The sequence below is a fragment of the Tarenaya hassleriana genome, unplaced genomic scaffold (genome assembly GCF_000463585.1).
Source record: "Tarenaya hassleriana unplaced genomic scaffold, ASM46358v1 Cleome3, whole genome shotgun sequence".
Lineage (NCBI taxonomy): Eukaryota > Viridiplantae > Streptophyta > Magnoliopsida > Brassicales > Cleomaceae > Tarenaya > Tarenaya hassleriana.
This window is the reverse complement of record NW_010966177.1, coordinates 2,494,268-2,508,761: the sequence shown is the minus strand read 5'-3', so window position 1 is coordinate 2,508,761 and position 14,494 is coordinate 2,494,268. Positions and strand designations below refer to the sequence as shown.

Genomic DNA, 14,494 nt, shown 5'->3' with positions numbered 1-14,494 from the left:
AAAGAGTGTTTAGTTAGAGAGAAAATTGTCGAGAATCAAAAGGAAATCTTGTTGAGAGAGAAGTGAATTGGAAAATTTTTTTGTATTAATATTATGTTTCTCCAGACTTTAAATGATTATGAAGGATATACATGAATATTTTGATTAGATTTGAATTTGACATAAACATAAATTAATTGCCCATATGGCAAAATATCCCACATCGGAAGCCAGATGATAAATTTCAACTTTATAAAGTTAGTAACGAAACCAAAAGCTCGCCGAGCTCAGTCACGTGAGCTTGTGACCCAAGCGGGGGCATTGAGGTGATGCGGACATCGGATCGTGCACTCTGGTCGGGTCCGGTGGGGTGCTCACTGGCTCGCCCGGTCCAAGTAAGGAGTTGAGCTGCGGGGGTTGGGTGAAGGCTCGGACCACGTGGCTCCTAGAGCGGTGGGCAATGCGTGAGGCTGGTTTCACAGAGCAGCGAAAACCTCCCGCTCCTTGCAGTGGGCGGATAACGGGCCGGTTCCGCTCCTTTTTTTGTTTTTTGTTTTTTTTTTAATTTTTTTATTTCTGGAGTTTATAAAAATTTCTAGATTTTTGTTTTACCGCGACAATAACTACTCGACTAAAATTGACCCAAATACCCCTGCGGACCCGCCGATATATTACAACCGGATCACCGCCGCAAACTGAAGATCTGATTCCCCTTGGTATCAAAACCACTCATACCTAAATCTACTTCCCCACTCTCAAAATCACACAAACACTCGCACGAAGACCATCTACACTGCCCGATTTCGACCGAATCCTTGTCGATTTTGAGCCGGAAACTTCTCCGTTGCACGATTTCGACCTAAATCGACGAGAAGGATTTCGGTCATGGTCCGGAGCTCCTCCGCCGATGCGTGGGCGGATTACGCGCCTGAATTCTCATCCGGTCCGGTGTTTGAGAGAGCTTGCAATCTCGTCGACAAATACCTCGAGACTCGCACTTTTCTCCACGGCCATTCTCTTTCCGCTGCTGACGTTGCTGTTTGGTCTGCCCTTTCTGGTAAGTTCATCGACCCTTTTATCTCTCTATCCTTCGCTGGTGGATCGAGGAAGTTTAAATCGAAGCTATTTCTCTCTGTTTTAAGTTCATATGTTGCAAGTTTTCAGTGACCTAATCAACCCTCTGTGTCCGTGGATTGGCAGGAACTGGCCAACGATGGGGAAGTTTGAGGAGATCTCAAAAGTATCCGAACCTTGCTAGGTGATTCAATTCAGTGTCGGAAGAGTTCAGTGATTCCCTCCTCCCCTCAGGGTATAGTATGAAAAAAGGTTTAGAAAAGGCGGCGGCGAAACCCAAAGAGCAACAAGCTGTGGTTGATCTGCCGGATGCTGAGGTTGGAAAGGTTCGACTTCGGTTTGCTCCCGAGCCAAGTGGTTATCTTCACATCGGTCACTCCAAGGCAGCTCTCCTAAACAAGTATTTTGCCGACCGCTATCAAGGTCAGATCATTGTCCGATTTGACGATACCAATCCCGCAAAAGAGAGCAACGAGTTTGTGGAGAATCTTCTCAAGGATATCCAGACTCTGGGTATCGATTACGAGGCTGTGACTTTCACCTCAGATTATTTTCCCGATTTGATGGCAATGGCCGAAAAGCTGATCCTTGAATCCAAGGCATATGTCGATGACACTCCTCGAGAGCAGATGTAGAAAGAGAGGATGGACGGCATCGAGTCGAAATGTAGGCATAACGGTGTTGAGGAGAATTTGAAGCTCTGGGAGGAGATGATCGAGGGAACCGAAAGAGGTTTACAGTGTTGTCTTCGTGGGAAATTAGATATGAAAGACCCTAACAAATCCCTCCGAGATCCAGTCTATTATCGCTGCAATCCTATTCCTCACCACCGTATCGGGTCCAAGTACAAGATATATCCTACATACGATTTTGCTTGCCCGTTTGTTGATTCTGTGGAAGGTATAACGCATGCCCTTCGGTCCAGCGAGTATCATAACCGTAATGCGCAGTATCACCGAGTTCAAGAGGACATGGGCCTGCGAAAGGTCCACATTTACGAGTTTAGCCGATTAAACATGGTCTATACTGTTCTCAGCAAGCGCAAGCTTCTCTGGTTTGTCCAGAACGGCAAGGTCGATGGATGGGATGATCCCCGTTTTCCAACCGTTCAAGGTATTGTCCGTAGGGGTTTGAAGATCGAGGCGCTAATCCAGTTCATTCTTGAGCAGGTAAGAGACTCTTGGAATGACTGTAGACTAAGGTATCGGCTTCTGTTCAGGGATACATTTCTCATGAGTTGGCACATTCTGGTATTATGAAAACGATGCTTCTTCCCCATTGTCAGATTTCCCTGCATCCTTCTGGTTTGTATGTTTCCTCTTCGTTCACTGTACTAATTCCATTTCCCATTTGTTTCAGGGGGCGTCAAAGAACTTAAATCTAATGATGTGGGATAAGCTGTGGTCCATTAACAAGAAAGTAATCGACCCGGTCTGTCCTAGGCATACAGCTGTGGTGGAGAAGAGACGAGTATTGTTGACATTGACGAATGGCCCCGATGAGCCATTTGTCCGCATATTACCGAGGCACAAGAAGTGCGCATGTTCTGGAGAGAAGGCTACCACTTACAGCAAGAGGGTCTGGATAGACCAAGCTGATGCAATGGCAATCTCGGTGAACGAAGAAGTGACTCTGATGGACTGGGGAAATGCCATAGTGAAGGAAATCGCTAAGGCCAATGACGGGCATGTCGTGGCATTAACGGGCGTTCTTCATCTCGAAGAATCCGTCAAGGCTACGAAGCTGAAGCTCACATGGCTTCCCGACACTAACGAGCTGGTTAACCTCTCACTGATGGAGTTTGACTATCTCATCACCAAGAAGAAGGTAAAAAAAAAAAAAAAAAAATCATTCATGGGTTCTTCTCTAATCCTTCTGATGGTATTGTCTTGATATGAACATGTGTCTGATGATTGGCTCGAATGAAATCAGCTGGATGAAGGAGAGGATTTCGTCGATGTCGTGAATCCGTGCACCAGAAAGGAGACGCCGGCACTGGGAGATCCCAACATGAGGAATCTAAAACAAGGCGACGTGGTTCAGCTCGAGAGGAAGGGCTTTTTCAGATGCGATGCCCCTTTCCGTAAACCCTCCAAACCCCGTCGTCTTGTTCGCAATTCCCGACGGCCGACAACCAAAAACTCCTCCGAGTTGTTGATTACTTAGAGAATATACATGTACATATAAGGTATCCGATGATATCGGTGCTTCTCATAGGACACGTGTCTTCTTTTTAGAAATTGTTCACACGCCAAGCCAAGGTAATTGGGATTTTGACGCTTACAAGTCATCGTTTAAAACATACAAAAAATGCATTTCATAATAAATATAATATAATATAATATATATACACGAAATAAAAGTGATACACTTTGATCTTTCCAAAGTTACGGGATTTTCAGTTAAAGTGCAATGAAGTCATACAACTTGGTAAACAGACAAGTCTATTGTTTTGGATTTCCTTTCAATTATTTTGTTCTTTCCGATCATTGAAAAATCTATACTATATTCATTCAGTTTGAATATTATTATTCAAGAATATATATTTTGACAAAAACATTTCGATTTTATTTCGTATTTGATCCATTTGAATAAAGAAAATTTGTATCTAATTATTTTCAACATCAAATTCGCCTAATATAAAAAAGAGATATTAATAGATTGTTTTGATTTTATAAATACAAACCAAAATATGTTCTCTAGATATAGCAATGTTGCCCGCTACGCACTTCTTCAAATGATAGGGAATACGAACCCTACCAAATCGAAAGTTAGCTTGAATTTTCTACATATTTGGCGCCCACATATCCGTAATGGACCGTAAAATTTTTAAAATTTTAAATTTTAAATAAAAATAAATTGGACCGAAGGGGGGGAAAGGAAGCTAGAGACAATGGTCATACTTTAAGGCTACGCTTCGGTGGAAGCGGCAAACTGAAACGATAGCCACATTATTTTTGTTTTTGTAAAATTCAAATTTTGGTTACAAATAAAATATTATATTTTGATTAAAATAAATTTGGAGAGTATTGTGCTTTACAGATTGGCAAGTCCAACTTCTGTCCCGACAAAGACAAAATTCTTATATAAAATTATTAATTCAAAAAATGAAATAAAAACAAAATAATACGAACATCATCATTCATGTTCTTCTTCATTCATTTCCTTACAATTCCAAAACTATTAATCTCCAACTCACAGAATAGAGACCGAAAAAAAAAGGGTTAATCGAAGAACGCACAAACGAACAAATTCCAACGTAAAAGGAAAAAATTACAGATTCTTAATTTGTTAGCTATTACTTCCCAGAAGAAAAAAACCCTAATTTCCTCTTATTAACCATCGCCGTCGTCTTCCTCCAATGGCGGATCCAATAACCTAAGCGTAAACAGAGCCGTAGGAGAGGGCCATCAGGAGTACGGCGGCTTGCTCTTCCTCCCCAAGCTTCCGCCGCTGCTTCTCCACCGTCGATCTCTGCATCATCACTTCTCTTCCCAACTCCATCAACCTCTGCTTCAACGAATCACCAATCTTAGGGTTTCTGTTGTGATTCCCACCGGAACCACCCTTTCTCGGCTTCTTATCCTCCGATCCGCAGGCTGCGGCTGCGGCGATCACCGCCCGTCTCTTCTTCCTGCTCCTGATCCCGCAAGCGTTACACAAAGACTGCAAAACAGATCAGATCGGAGTCAGATCGGATAACAGAAGCCGAGTCGAGTCGGGATCGGATCAGTGTCGAATCGCGTATATGGGTATACCTTCGGGCCGGCGGGACCGCCTCGCCAGAGAGGGGTTTTGCTGGTGCCGCAATCGGCGCAAGTCTTCTTCGTCTCGTTGATGGCACTTCCATTGCTGATACAGCTGCTGCTCTTGTTCTCTTCGTTTGAATCAAGAGCTGAGTGCTTCCTCTTCATGGCTTCAGAATCCGAGACCTGAAACAACGAGACGGAATAATATCCACCGCGATCAGCTCGATAGATCTCAAGAATCCAGCATCAGAACCGTGAAAACAGAGTACGGAAGCAGATTACTCACTTTCTCGCTGGGTTGTAGCATTTTCGCTCGTCACTCAGAAAATATCGACCAGACCCAGATCGTGGAGAGGGGGGAATCGGAAAGGGGGGTTTTGGTTCAGATCGAAGTCGACGCAATACTACTAAGCCGCGATCTAAAGCTAGATTTTCGAACAGAGATCGGCGAAAGCAAGAGGTGATCTCGTCTCCGGGAGAAGAAGATCAATGGAAAGGACCCGAGAGACGAGATCAAGGAGAGAAGATCAAACCGACTATGCATAGACCTAGAGAGAGAGAGAGAGTGAAAGTGTCAGAAAGAGAGATTTTAGAGAACCGATCCGACAGACCGCACGCAGCAGATCTAAACATCGCTATATAAATATTGTCGTAAAAACCCTAGCCTTTTCGGATGAAATGACGTAATTACCCTTCAACTCGTACTCTATTATCAGCCTTGCCACCCGCCAAAACCTGCACAAAAGGAAAGAGAGAACAAACTGAGAGGGGGGGCTCTTTTTGTGCTGCAACGAAAAAAAATGGGCGAAATTTGACTGGTTTTCAGGGGAGCAATTATAAGCTACGGACAGAGTACGGTAAACTGGATAGTCAATGGTACACGTGTCTGGGATCACAACCGTCAGATTAAGATTCCTAGAAGTGGATTCAGCGTAGTGTAGTCCACCACACTTCACTCAAACAAACCTCACAAATCACTTGGTTATTATTAATATTAGATTAGCCCATTACTTGTTTTATTCCTTGGTGCGCGTATGTATACATATATACACATAGCAGTATGTGTTTGTGTATATAAAGAAGAGGAACTACAAATGAGATTGTGAAAGAACTTCAACAAAAACCAATTGGTGAAGAGCGTGTGATCTGTTCAAAGGTGTGTTAGGGTTTCGCATCTTCATGCATTTGAGGCCCTTTTTACTTCCAATAATTTTTTTTTTGGGGGGGGGGAGACAATATAACATAATTTTGGCCAAAAATGGAAATTGAAACGACGCTTAAGAAATCAAGAAAACGAAAACGGAACAAACTATAAGACGAAGAAGTAGTTTACGAAGGATAAAGAAATGGGAGGAGTGGCAAGAAATTAGCCAAGTAGACAAGGGTTGAACCATATGATATAACACGCATCCCGTTATGCATCTTTTCATCAAGTTGGCCGTAATTAATTGATCAAGATGCATCTGTTTGATCACTCTTTTCAAAACCGCATCAATGAGTGATTTTGAACAATGAATGAATATAACAATAAAAACATATGCATACATGCGGTCGTACAGCAAAATAAGACATTAAAAACGTTTTCAACGACCAAGACAGACTACAAAAGAGTGTAAATAAACCACCTCAACAATCCTTTTGACATTTATAAAATTTGTTTTTTTTTATAAAAAAAAAACCCTTGGGTCCAAAACAACATATCAAAGTAGAACAAGAAGACTCCATTACAAAATCAAAGTAGAATAATATAAAATAATAAAATAAACCCAAAAGGATAAAAACAGAGATAAAACTCGGGAATGGGTGTACCGATTGGTGAGACTTCAAAATCACCCCCGAGAGGACATCGAAACGCAGCGTTTCATTATCTCCCACACAACAGGCTTTGCACCCATGGAACCCAAAACTGAAAGCTTTTCTTTGCTTTCACTCTGCTGTACTCTTTTTTTTTTTTTAAAGACCGACCTGACCCCCGACCATGACCCCGACCCTGACAACTGACCTTCACATTGCATTCCCATCAAAACCTTCAAAGCTCTGGTTTGGAGGTTTTGTTAGTTGGAGGGTTATTACCTTTTGAGTTCAGCCGAACTTGAATCCTCCGGATGGAACTGGAACTTGGTTCCCTCCAAACTGAAATCCTGGCTGAGACCCATCTCCAGGAGGTAGTGTCTCGTCCTCCTCATCTTCCTCGAGCCAGTATGTCTCGAGGATCTTCACAGCCTTCTCATAGATCTCATTGTTGTCGTGGCTCTGCAGATTCTCGATCTTTTCCAATCCCTCCGCATCGTCGATAAGCTGGGCATAATAGTTTGTGTCCCCCGAGTGACCCAGGTTCTTCTCTGCCTCTCCGACCTTCAAAATGTTTTCTAGTCCCTCAAGACAGACCGTGATTATCCTCGGATCAGGGCAAACCAGGAGATCACACAATGGTTTTACGCATCCTTGCTCCACCATGTATCTGAGTATTATTTACAATTGGAAACCACGATGAAATGTCATAATGGAATCAGAGGAAGTACGAAAGAGACATGGACAAGAGTTCGAGAAAAGGTACAAAAGAACAGAGACTTACTTGATTTGATCATGAGAACCACCCGAGGTGGCATTTGAAATTGCCCAAGCAGCTTCTTTCTTTATGTCGAATTCAGCGTTTTGAAGCAGATTGACCAAGGGGGCAACTAAACCAGCCTCAATTACAGCCTGTAATCGTTTATAAAAACAGACTTAAAACGAAAGAACTGACAAGTACATGACCAGATCAAGCTTTTACAAATATCTTTGCTAGTCCCCATAGGCAGATGCATCTTCTCTGCAACACTGACAGGGCTGAGACAAAATTCTACATAAAATCAACCAGTAGGACCTACCCACCTGAATCTGTTCCTTGTTTCCAGCGGTAATGTTTGATATAGTCCAGCAAGCCTCCTTCTTTATGCTTTTCTTATAGTTTTGTGTAAGGAGGTTTGCAAGGCAGGGCAGAGCACCGCTATTGATCACCCACTGAAGAAGTCCACAATAGTCAATGCTACTAAAAGGCGTAAACTAAATGAAGTGATAATATTCACAATTTCACATACATAAAAGTAATGCCCTACAGATATTTGGAACTATGAACGATAGTGTTGGAAACGTTACATTTGGATGTCAGGTATCTGCTTAGCACATTTCCATTAGACACAAGGTGATATACATGCTGTCTAAAACTATTGTTTTGATGATATGTCGCAACATGATAGGATCCAAATATTTCGTCCCCAAATGGTACATCAACAAAATTCAAGATGCTTCTGCAACCTTAGCCAGTGGTTTATTCATCTTCCATGTAATAAAGAGGATAAATCACAATCCACTTATAGATAGCAGTAGAAGGTGCTTCATGAGGTATCTGGATTCCAGAGAGCAGTTTACCTGGGTCTGTACATCATCTCCAGTAACTATATTTCCAACCGTACGAAGTGCAGGAATGAGCACAGATGGAGAGGGGTGACTACAAAGCAACAGGACATTGTCAGAGCGCATGATGACAAAAACATGTCAAACTGTAAACATGAATCTAACATAAATAAAAATATATATATACTGACAGGAGAAGTTCAACAAGTCTTGGGACGACATTAGCCTCGATTACAGCTTGAATCTTGTCATTTGTACCATCAGAAAGGTAAGAGAGTGCCCAACAAGCATCCGTCAAGACTTCTTCGTCATTCGAATGGACAAGACGTTCGAGGGCTGGAAGTGCTGGTTTCACCTGTTAATCATGCTTTAACATGTTAAAGGGCACCGGATGGATTAAAATTAAGAGATCGAGGTCAGAAGAGAAACGAAAAAACAAAAAAACCTGGTCAAACTGGGGCTGAGGCTTGCCACGGCAGAAGTTTGACAAAGTCCAGGTGGCATTTCTCAGCATAGACAACTTGGCATGCTCATTCAACTGAGCCAGCAGTGGCATCAGCGCCCCACATCTAAGAACAAGATCTCGGCACTGGGGCGAATCACCCGCAACATTTCCCAATGCCCATACAGCCTACAGATTCATAAACAACAGACACATGAAACAAGTATGTAAATCTGAGATCAGGCTCTCAAATATTAAAAACTCATCATCTCTCATATGACATGAGTCCATGACAATGTCAGACCTTCGTAACCACCGCAAGTATCATACCTGCTCACGGACATCGTCACTTGGGGAAGCAAGAAGCTGGGCGAAGATAGGAACAGCCTCGTGATCAATCACTACCTTTGTGTGCTCCGATGTTCCAGATGCAATGTTTGTTAGCGCCCAAGCCGCTTCAAACTATAAATATTCATATAACATCAGCAACCTGAAAACTACACAGAACAAACATAGAAGACAAACAGATATTCTCCCACCTGAAGCTGGGGAAAATCTTCCTTCTTAAGAAACTCAACGAACCGAGGTACAACTCCAGATTGTATCACTTCCTCAATCGGAGGACTTCTCTCTAAACGGATATAATATCAACAGCAACAAAGTTAAAAAGGACGACACTTGAACAATTGTAAAGCACAATATGAACCCAAATCAAAGAACTGAAACAAATAAACAAACATACGAACCAATAGACAGAAGCTTGCGGAACTGAGTAGTGGACTCTAACTGCAACGATGGGTCATCCGACCAAACCCCAGAAATCATAGCCGGCAAGCTCTCCAACTGCAAGTACGTAAACCCAAAATCAGAAAACAAGACAAACCCCAATTCGAGGGGAAAAAGGTAAACCCTAATCCAAAGCTGTCCAATCGAATCCCAAATGAAACCCTAAACCACCCCAATCCAACAGAGAAACACCAGAATCCGACAATACGTACGATCAGAAAACCAAGAATTACCTTCTTCTCGACGGCGGAGGCTTGAGGAGCGGCGGATGAAGGAGGGAAGTCCTGAAGAGCTTGCATACCTCCGCGGCGCTTCTTCATCAAGCTCTCCTCGCGCTTGTTCTTCCGGATCTCCACCATGTTATCCTCTCTCCTCCGGCGACCCTCATCCGCATCCACCGCAACCTTGTACCGGTTCCGGCGAACCTCCGTCCTCGCGTTCGGCCTCAACGACATGGCTCCTCGTCTCCTACCTCTCGACGACGGCGATCAAAGCGAAGCCCAATTCCGATATCAGCGTGTACACACACGCGAAACGGTGTACCGTGTACGTATAAGATCGGCGGAGAGGGAAAAAAACCCTAGAAATATAGAGATTTGGGAAGTGATGTTAGAAACGATTTAGGGAAGAGAGGGAAAGGCAACACTGACAGGGCTGAGACAAAATTAGAGGAAAAGCACAACGCAACAAAGGAGGGTAAGCAGTTCAATTTAAAGGAGCGGGGAGATTTTTTCTAAATTTTTTTATTTAATAATTAATCAAATCATTATATCGCCAATAAAATCATTATCATCGATTGCGACTTAATGGTAAAGTAGAAATGTTGTAAAAGAGGTCGAAATTCAAGGTAAATTAAATTGATCGAAATGGGTAAAAGATAAAATAAAATACGTTATATTAGATTTGTGACGTATATCATTAAATAATTTATCGTAATCAAAATGAAATCTTGAAGTTCATGAACAACTAGACAAAATAAAAATAAAACATGTATTTGATATAAAAGCACAAACCATTTCAATTTTATTTGAATTGCTTTAACGACATGTTTTTTAACTTTTTTAAATTGTAAATGCATTAGTTATTCATACGACATTATTTTTCCAAAAAATTTCAGATCTAGTTTAAAATACTGTTTCGATTAAATACATTAGTTGTTATGATTACTTGATTGATTATCTAACATGTTAAAAAGAATTATATATTCAAAAACTTTTATCTTGATAATATACATACTATTTTAAATAAATTTAATATTTATGATTTTGTTTAGTTTTGTTTCACATGTTTTAAATTCCCTTTTAAAAATTGTAGTCATTCAAATATTTTTTTATCTAAAATTTAAATCATGGTTTAATTGATTTTTATGGGATTATTTATTTTAAAAGAGTTTTCTTTACAAATTTACATTTATTTCTTTATTAAATCGTTTAATTTAAATTCAGAAAAATATAATTATTTAATTTAATAGTAATTTTATTTGTTTGTTTCATTGATTATATATGTATATACACCTAAAAATTATCACATCTAATTTTCATTTCAGGTGAGAATTTTTTTTTTTTGGGTACTTTTTATATATTCTCTATTTAGTTCAAGTGGGGATCACAAGTCATGCGTGAATAAATGAACGGCCCAACTTCAGTCAGTGGGCCGTGACTCGTGAGGCATGTTCCCTCTTGGATCCGCGTTCTGTGTTTTATTCTTTCGAAAATTACAACCTTTTCTAACTAAATCATATTTATTCTTAATATACCCAATACATTTGAAAACGATCAGAAAGCACCCAAAAAATGTACTTACAAATTACAGATTGTTCATCTATCCCGTCATAAAACAACCTCCCCCATTTACACAAAATACAGATAAGGAATGCGAAATCAGTGACGTACAAATTAATGCCACTCAAAGTTTTCTCTAATATATACATACACATATATATATATATATCCGAATTGTGAAATACAAATCTAGGGGTTTTGAACATTACACTTTTCTCGGTTATATATATGTAAACTATATATTATACCATATAGGATAATTGTTTCAAAGAAACAAGATAACTCAAAGATGATGAAATTTCAAGATCTAGAGTGTCTCTGACTATCGCAGGACCTTCCCGAGGAACGGTAACCAGTCGAAGTGAAGGAGAACGAGGAGGGGAAGCGTAAAGAACGGATGCATCGATGATTTCTCGCTGAATCCTCTCGAGGTCATGGGAGATTTTATGGGCTCGAAGAGCCGTTATGTATAATCCGGTGGATAGAAAGACGGTTAAGAGGGAAAACACTCCGGCCGCCGAGAACAAACCTTGTTTGATCACTAGACAGTCCGATTTCGGTTTAGACCAGTTCCTTAGATGTCCTGATTCAACACTTAATCCTACCAACAATATTATCTCCCCAACTCCGAAACATAACCTAACCATTACGCAATAAAGAATGTCACCAACATTATATAATATGAAATTTTGATATATTATTGGTGACACTTTTAATTTGTTCCATTATTTTATAATTAACATTACCACAAGATTTGTGTGTGTATATATATATGTATATAATTATTTGTATTTGGTAAAGTGACGTTACGTACCAAGTCGAGACAAAGAAGAAGCCCGCTTGAAAATTGAGTTTCTTCGCGGGAATCGAATCGGGGTCCCATGCAAACAGAACCTGCGGTGGCGATTTGGTGACCGCGATTACCAAGTACAGGTGAAACATCACAACCGCAAACGCTAGTCCGACAAACGCAGACGCGCCGCACAATAACGGCGTTTTCCCGTCCCCACTGTACACGCACGTCTTGCTCTCCCATGTCGCCTGCAAGCCAAATACTTGCACACACAGATGAGACCCATAATTGCGATTGTATGATGACATTTATATGCCATTTTATGTATGAAAAGCATGCTCGAAAACGCATATAGAGAGACTTTTTGCTCGAATTATGAACCATTAATATTTTGGACCGTTTTTTTTATGTGTAATAATGAAATAAGGGATGCAATCTATTCTACAAGGAAATTACATATACGAATTGTAAAGAAGATTTAAAACCGGCAATGCGAATTACCTGAGACCGAGTAGCTTCGGCCACGAGGCAGAGGACGAAACAACAAAAGCCGAAGACAACGGTTAAAACGACTACGAAAACACCGGTTTTGCTGCGAAGATCGGTGGTTTTAGGGTTCGGGGAAAGATCCCGATGTGTCACGGCTCGTGTTCTTGTTCTTGACATGTCTGCTAATGTCTTTCCAGGTTCTGAAGAAGATTATAGTTATGGGAGGAGACAAAGAAGACGACTTGGGAAAAGAATATATCATTTTGAAGGTTTTAAAGTTGAGTTATTTTTATATGGGGATCGAAAGTGGGAGAAAATAAAAGAGGTGGGGAGAGAAAAGGGAAGAATAGTAGAGTTGCTTCGACCAAAGGTTGCTTAAAGGCCAAAGATTCCAATGTTCTTTTGTTTTTTTTTAGATTACAAAAAATAAAGTCCATTTTCGTTGGATGGTTGGGAGTTGATTTAATTTATGACGTGTAAAATATTTTTGTTTTGATGAGGGTCGGTTTATATAGTTGATTCGAAGATTCCTTTCATACATATATAATGGATACATTATAAACATTTTTATCACATTTTAAGATACTTTTTTTGTACATTGAACTAGAAAAGCGTTACAAAAAAAAAATCAATCATGATACGGTAAAATATCTTTAAAATTTATGAATTTATACAAATTTCCAATAAATACATGATTTTTTAATATAAATACACACAATTATTTTAAAAAATTTTACATAAAGACATGAAATTTAAAAATATAATCATTTTTATTATGATATGAATATTTCAAAATTATATATTTTTTAATATCATATAAACATACAATTCTTTTAGTTTTTATATAAATTGATTAATTTCAAAATACCATCGTATCTCCACCATATCACCACCGTATATGAAATGAGACGTCCATGGCATTTTAGGACATGTATGAAAGAATAATCTCTTTCGGGGTTAAGGATAGTGTTGGATTTATATTCCCGTCCATCAGAATATATTCTAATTTATAACCAACATAATGCGTGTACAATGTACATATCATGTATGTAAGTGTGTATGTAGATGCTAATTTAGAAGAATAATTTATAAAGATTATGATATGGACAACCTAAACCACCAAACCCCTCTTTCATGGTTTTCTTACAATCAGATTGTGTCTAAATAACAATCTCAATTCACCCCATTGATCCGTTGTCCAAACTGTGAGGAAGAAAACGACAAAACAAACAAAAAAATCCAAAAAAAAAAAAAGAAGAAGAAAAGAAAATCCGGCAAGATTTACTTTTGGAGATGGGAGTTGACTTACTGTTGTTGGATCCTCCTGTGTCCACTGGTAAGGAGATGGATGCTTCACAAAATTGTCAAACTCTCTCTCTCTCTCTGCATTTGATAGGCATACACATTCACCTGTGATCAAGAACTGCAAAAAAAATCTTCAAATGAACAACCTTTTCTACTTCTGAAAAGATTTAAATTTAAAAAAAAATATTATTCCCGGGAAAGGATTCTAACCCATCACCACATACAAAAGCTTCCATCCACCATATCCCAACTTGATTTATATATATATCGACATTTACATACATATATATATGTGTGCCATTCATGTGTTTGTGTGACTTACAGAAAGCACGCCTTTGTCAGGAACACCCTTTTGATCTGCTACATTCCCTTTGTTACCAAGTTGGATTCTATGGCTGCAGAAGCCATGGGGGATACAGATCTTGATGCAGGATCAACACACAGACAAGAAACGGCGGCTGTGGCTCCGGCTCAGATGGACAATTACAAAGAAGATTCGCCCAGCATGGCCAAAGCAGTTGTACAGAGGCTCTTGTTTGGGTCTCACCATCGTCGGCTCAGAGGGAGAAAAGGCTCGAAGAACATTAGGGCTAGATCTCCGAGCAGGCTAAGCAAAGTGTCTTCAGCTGAAGATTCTGAAGACCCATGGTAGATATAGAGAGGTTCTCGTCTCGTGATCTGTAGAAACGCCTTTCCATTC

The 14,494-nt window shown here is 40.1% G+C and overlaps 3 protein-coding genes and 1 pseudogene across 3 annotated transcripts; 1 reads left to right on the top strand and 3 right to left on the bottom strand.

The window, feature by feature from the left end:
• Positions 1 to 655: 655 nt before the first annotated feature.
• LOC104818899 lies at positions 656 to 3,211 on the top strand (annotated as a pseudogene).
• Positions 3,212 to 4,166: 955 nt separating this feature from the next.
• On the bottom strand, positions 4,167 to 5,426 carry LOC104818898 (GATA transcription factor 15-like). The gene is made up of 3 exons (XM_010548697.2): positions 5,089 to 5,426; positions 4,812 to 4,985; positions 4,167 to 4,719 (listed from the first exon to the last, which is right to left on the bottom strand). Exons 1-3 carry the CDS (start codon positions 5,107 to 5,109, stop codon positions 4,432 to 4,434), a joined length of 483 nt encoding a protein of 160 aa, XP_010546999.1. The 5' UTR covers positions 5,110 to 5,426; the 3' UTR covers positions 4,167 to 4,431.
• A 993-nt stretch (positions 5,427 to 6,419) lies between these two features.
• Positions 6,420 to 10,059, bottom strand: LOC104818897 (importin subunit alpha-1). The gene is made up of 10 exons (XM_010548695.2): positions 9,660 to 10,059; positions 9,387 to 9,483; positions 9,180 to 9,271; positions 8,971 to 9,102; positions 8,644 to 8,829; positions 8,390 to 8,553; positions 8,214 to 8,292; positions 7,677 to 7,805; positions 7,378 to 7,505; positions 6,420 to 7,263 (listed from the first exon to the last, which is right to left on the bottom strand). The coding sequence occupies exons 1-10, from the start codon at positions 9,879 to 9,881 to the stop codon at positions 6,885 to 6,887; spliced, it is 1,608 nt and encodes a 535-aa protein (XP_010546997.1). The 5' UTR covers positions 9,882 to 10,059; the 3' UTR covers positions 6,420 to 6,884.
• Positions 10,060 to 11,219: 1,160 nt separating this feature from the next.
• LOC104818896 lies at positions 11,220 to 12,722 on the bottom strand. The gene is made up of 3 exons (XM_010548694.1): positions 12,502 to 12,722; positions 12,022 to 12,248; positions 11,220 to 11,846 (listed from the first exon to the last, which is right to left on the bottom strand). Exons 1-3 carry the CDS (start codon positions 12,664 to 12,666, stop codon positions 11,450 to 11,452), a joined length of 789 nt encoding a protein of 262 aa, XP_010546996.1. The 5' UTR covers positions 12,667 to 12,722; the 3' UTR covers positions 11,220 to 11,449.
• Between the last annotated feature and the right edge of the window lie 1,772 nt (positions 12,723 to 14,494).

What these genes read in the sequence shown, in the direction of transcription:
- LOC104818898 (XM_010548697.2), bottom strand. Translation starts at nt 5,109, where the DNA reads ATGCTACAACCCAGCGAGAAA. An exon ending in TGCTACAACCCAGCGAGAAA is followed by an intron (nt 4,986 to 5,088) that starts GTGAGTAATCTG and finishes TCGTTGTTTCAG; the next exon opens with GTCTCGGATTCTGAAGCCAT. An exon ending in GCGGTCCCGCCGGCCCGAAG is followed by an intron (nt 4,720 to 4,811) that starts GTATACCCATAT and finishes TCTGTTTTGCAG; the next exon opens with TCTTTGTGTAACGCTTGCGG.
- LOC104818897 (XM_010548695.2), bottom strand. Translation starts at nt 9,881, where the DNA reads ATGTCGTTGAGGCCGAACGCGAGGACGGAGGTTCGCCGGAACCGGTAC. An exon ending in CCGCAAGCTTCTGTCTATTG is followed by an intron (nt 9,272 to 9,386) that starts GTTCGTATGTTT and finishes ATATCCGTTTAG; the next exon opens with AGAGAAGTCCTCCGATTGAG. An exon ending in GAAACAAGGAACAGATTCAG is followed by an intron (nt 7,506 to 7,676) that starts GTGGGTAGGTCC and finishes AAACGATTACAG; the next exon opens with GCTGTAATTGAGGCTGGTTT.
- LOC104818896 (XM_010548694.1), bottom strand. Translation starts at nt 12,666, where the DNA reads ATGTCAAGAACAAGAACACGAGCCGTGACACATCGGGATCTTTCCCCG. An exon ending in CCGAAGCTACTCGGTCTCAG is followed by an intron (nt 12,249 to 12,501) that starts GTAATTCGCATT and finishes TTTGGCTTGCAG; the next exon opens with GCGACATGGGAGAGCAAGAC. An exon ending in TTCTTCTTTGTCTCGACTTG is followed by an intron (nt 11,847 to 12,021) that starts GTACGTAACGTC and finishes CGTAATGGTTAG; the next exon opens with GTTATGTTTCGGAGTTGGGG.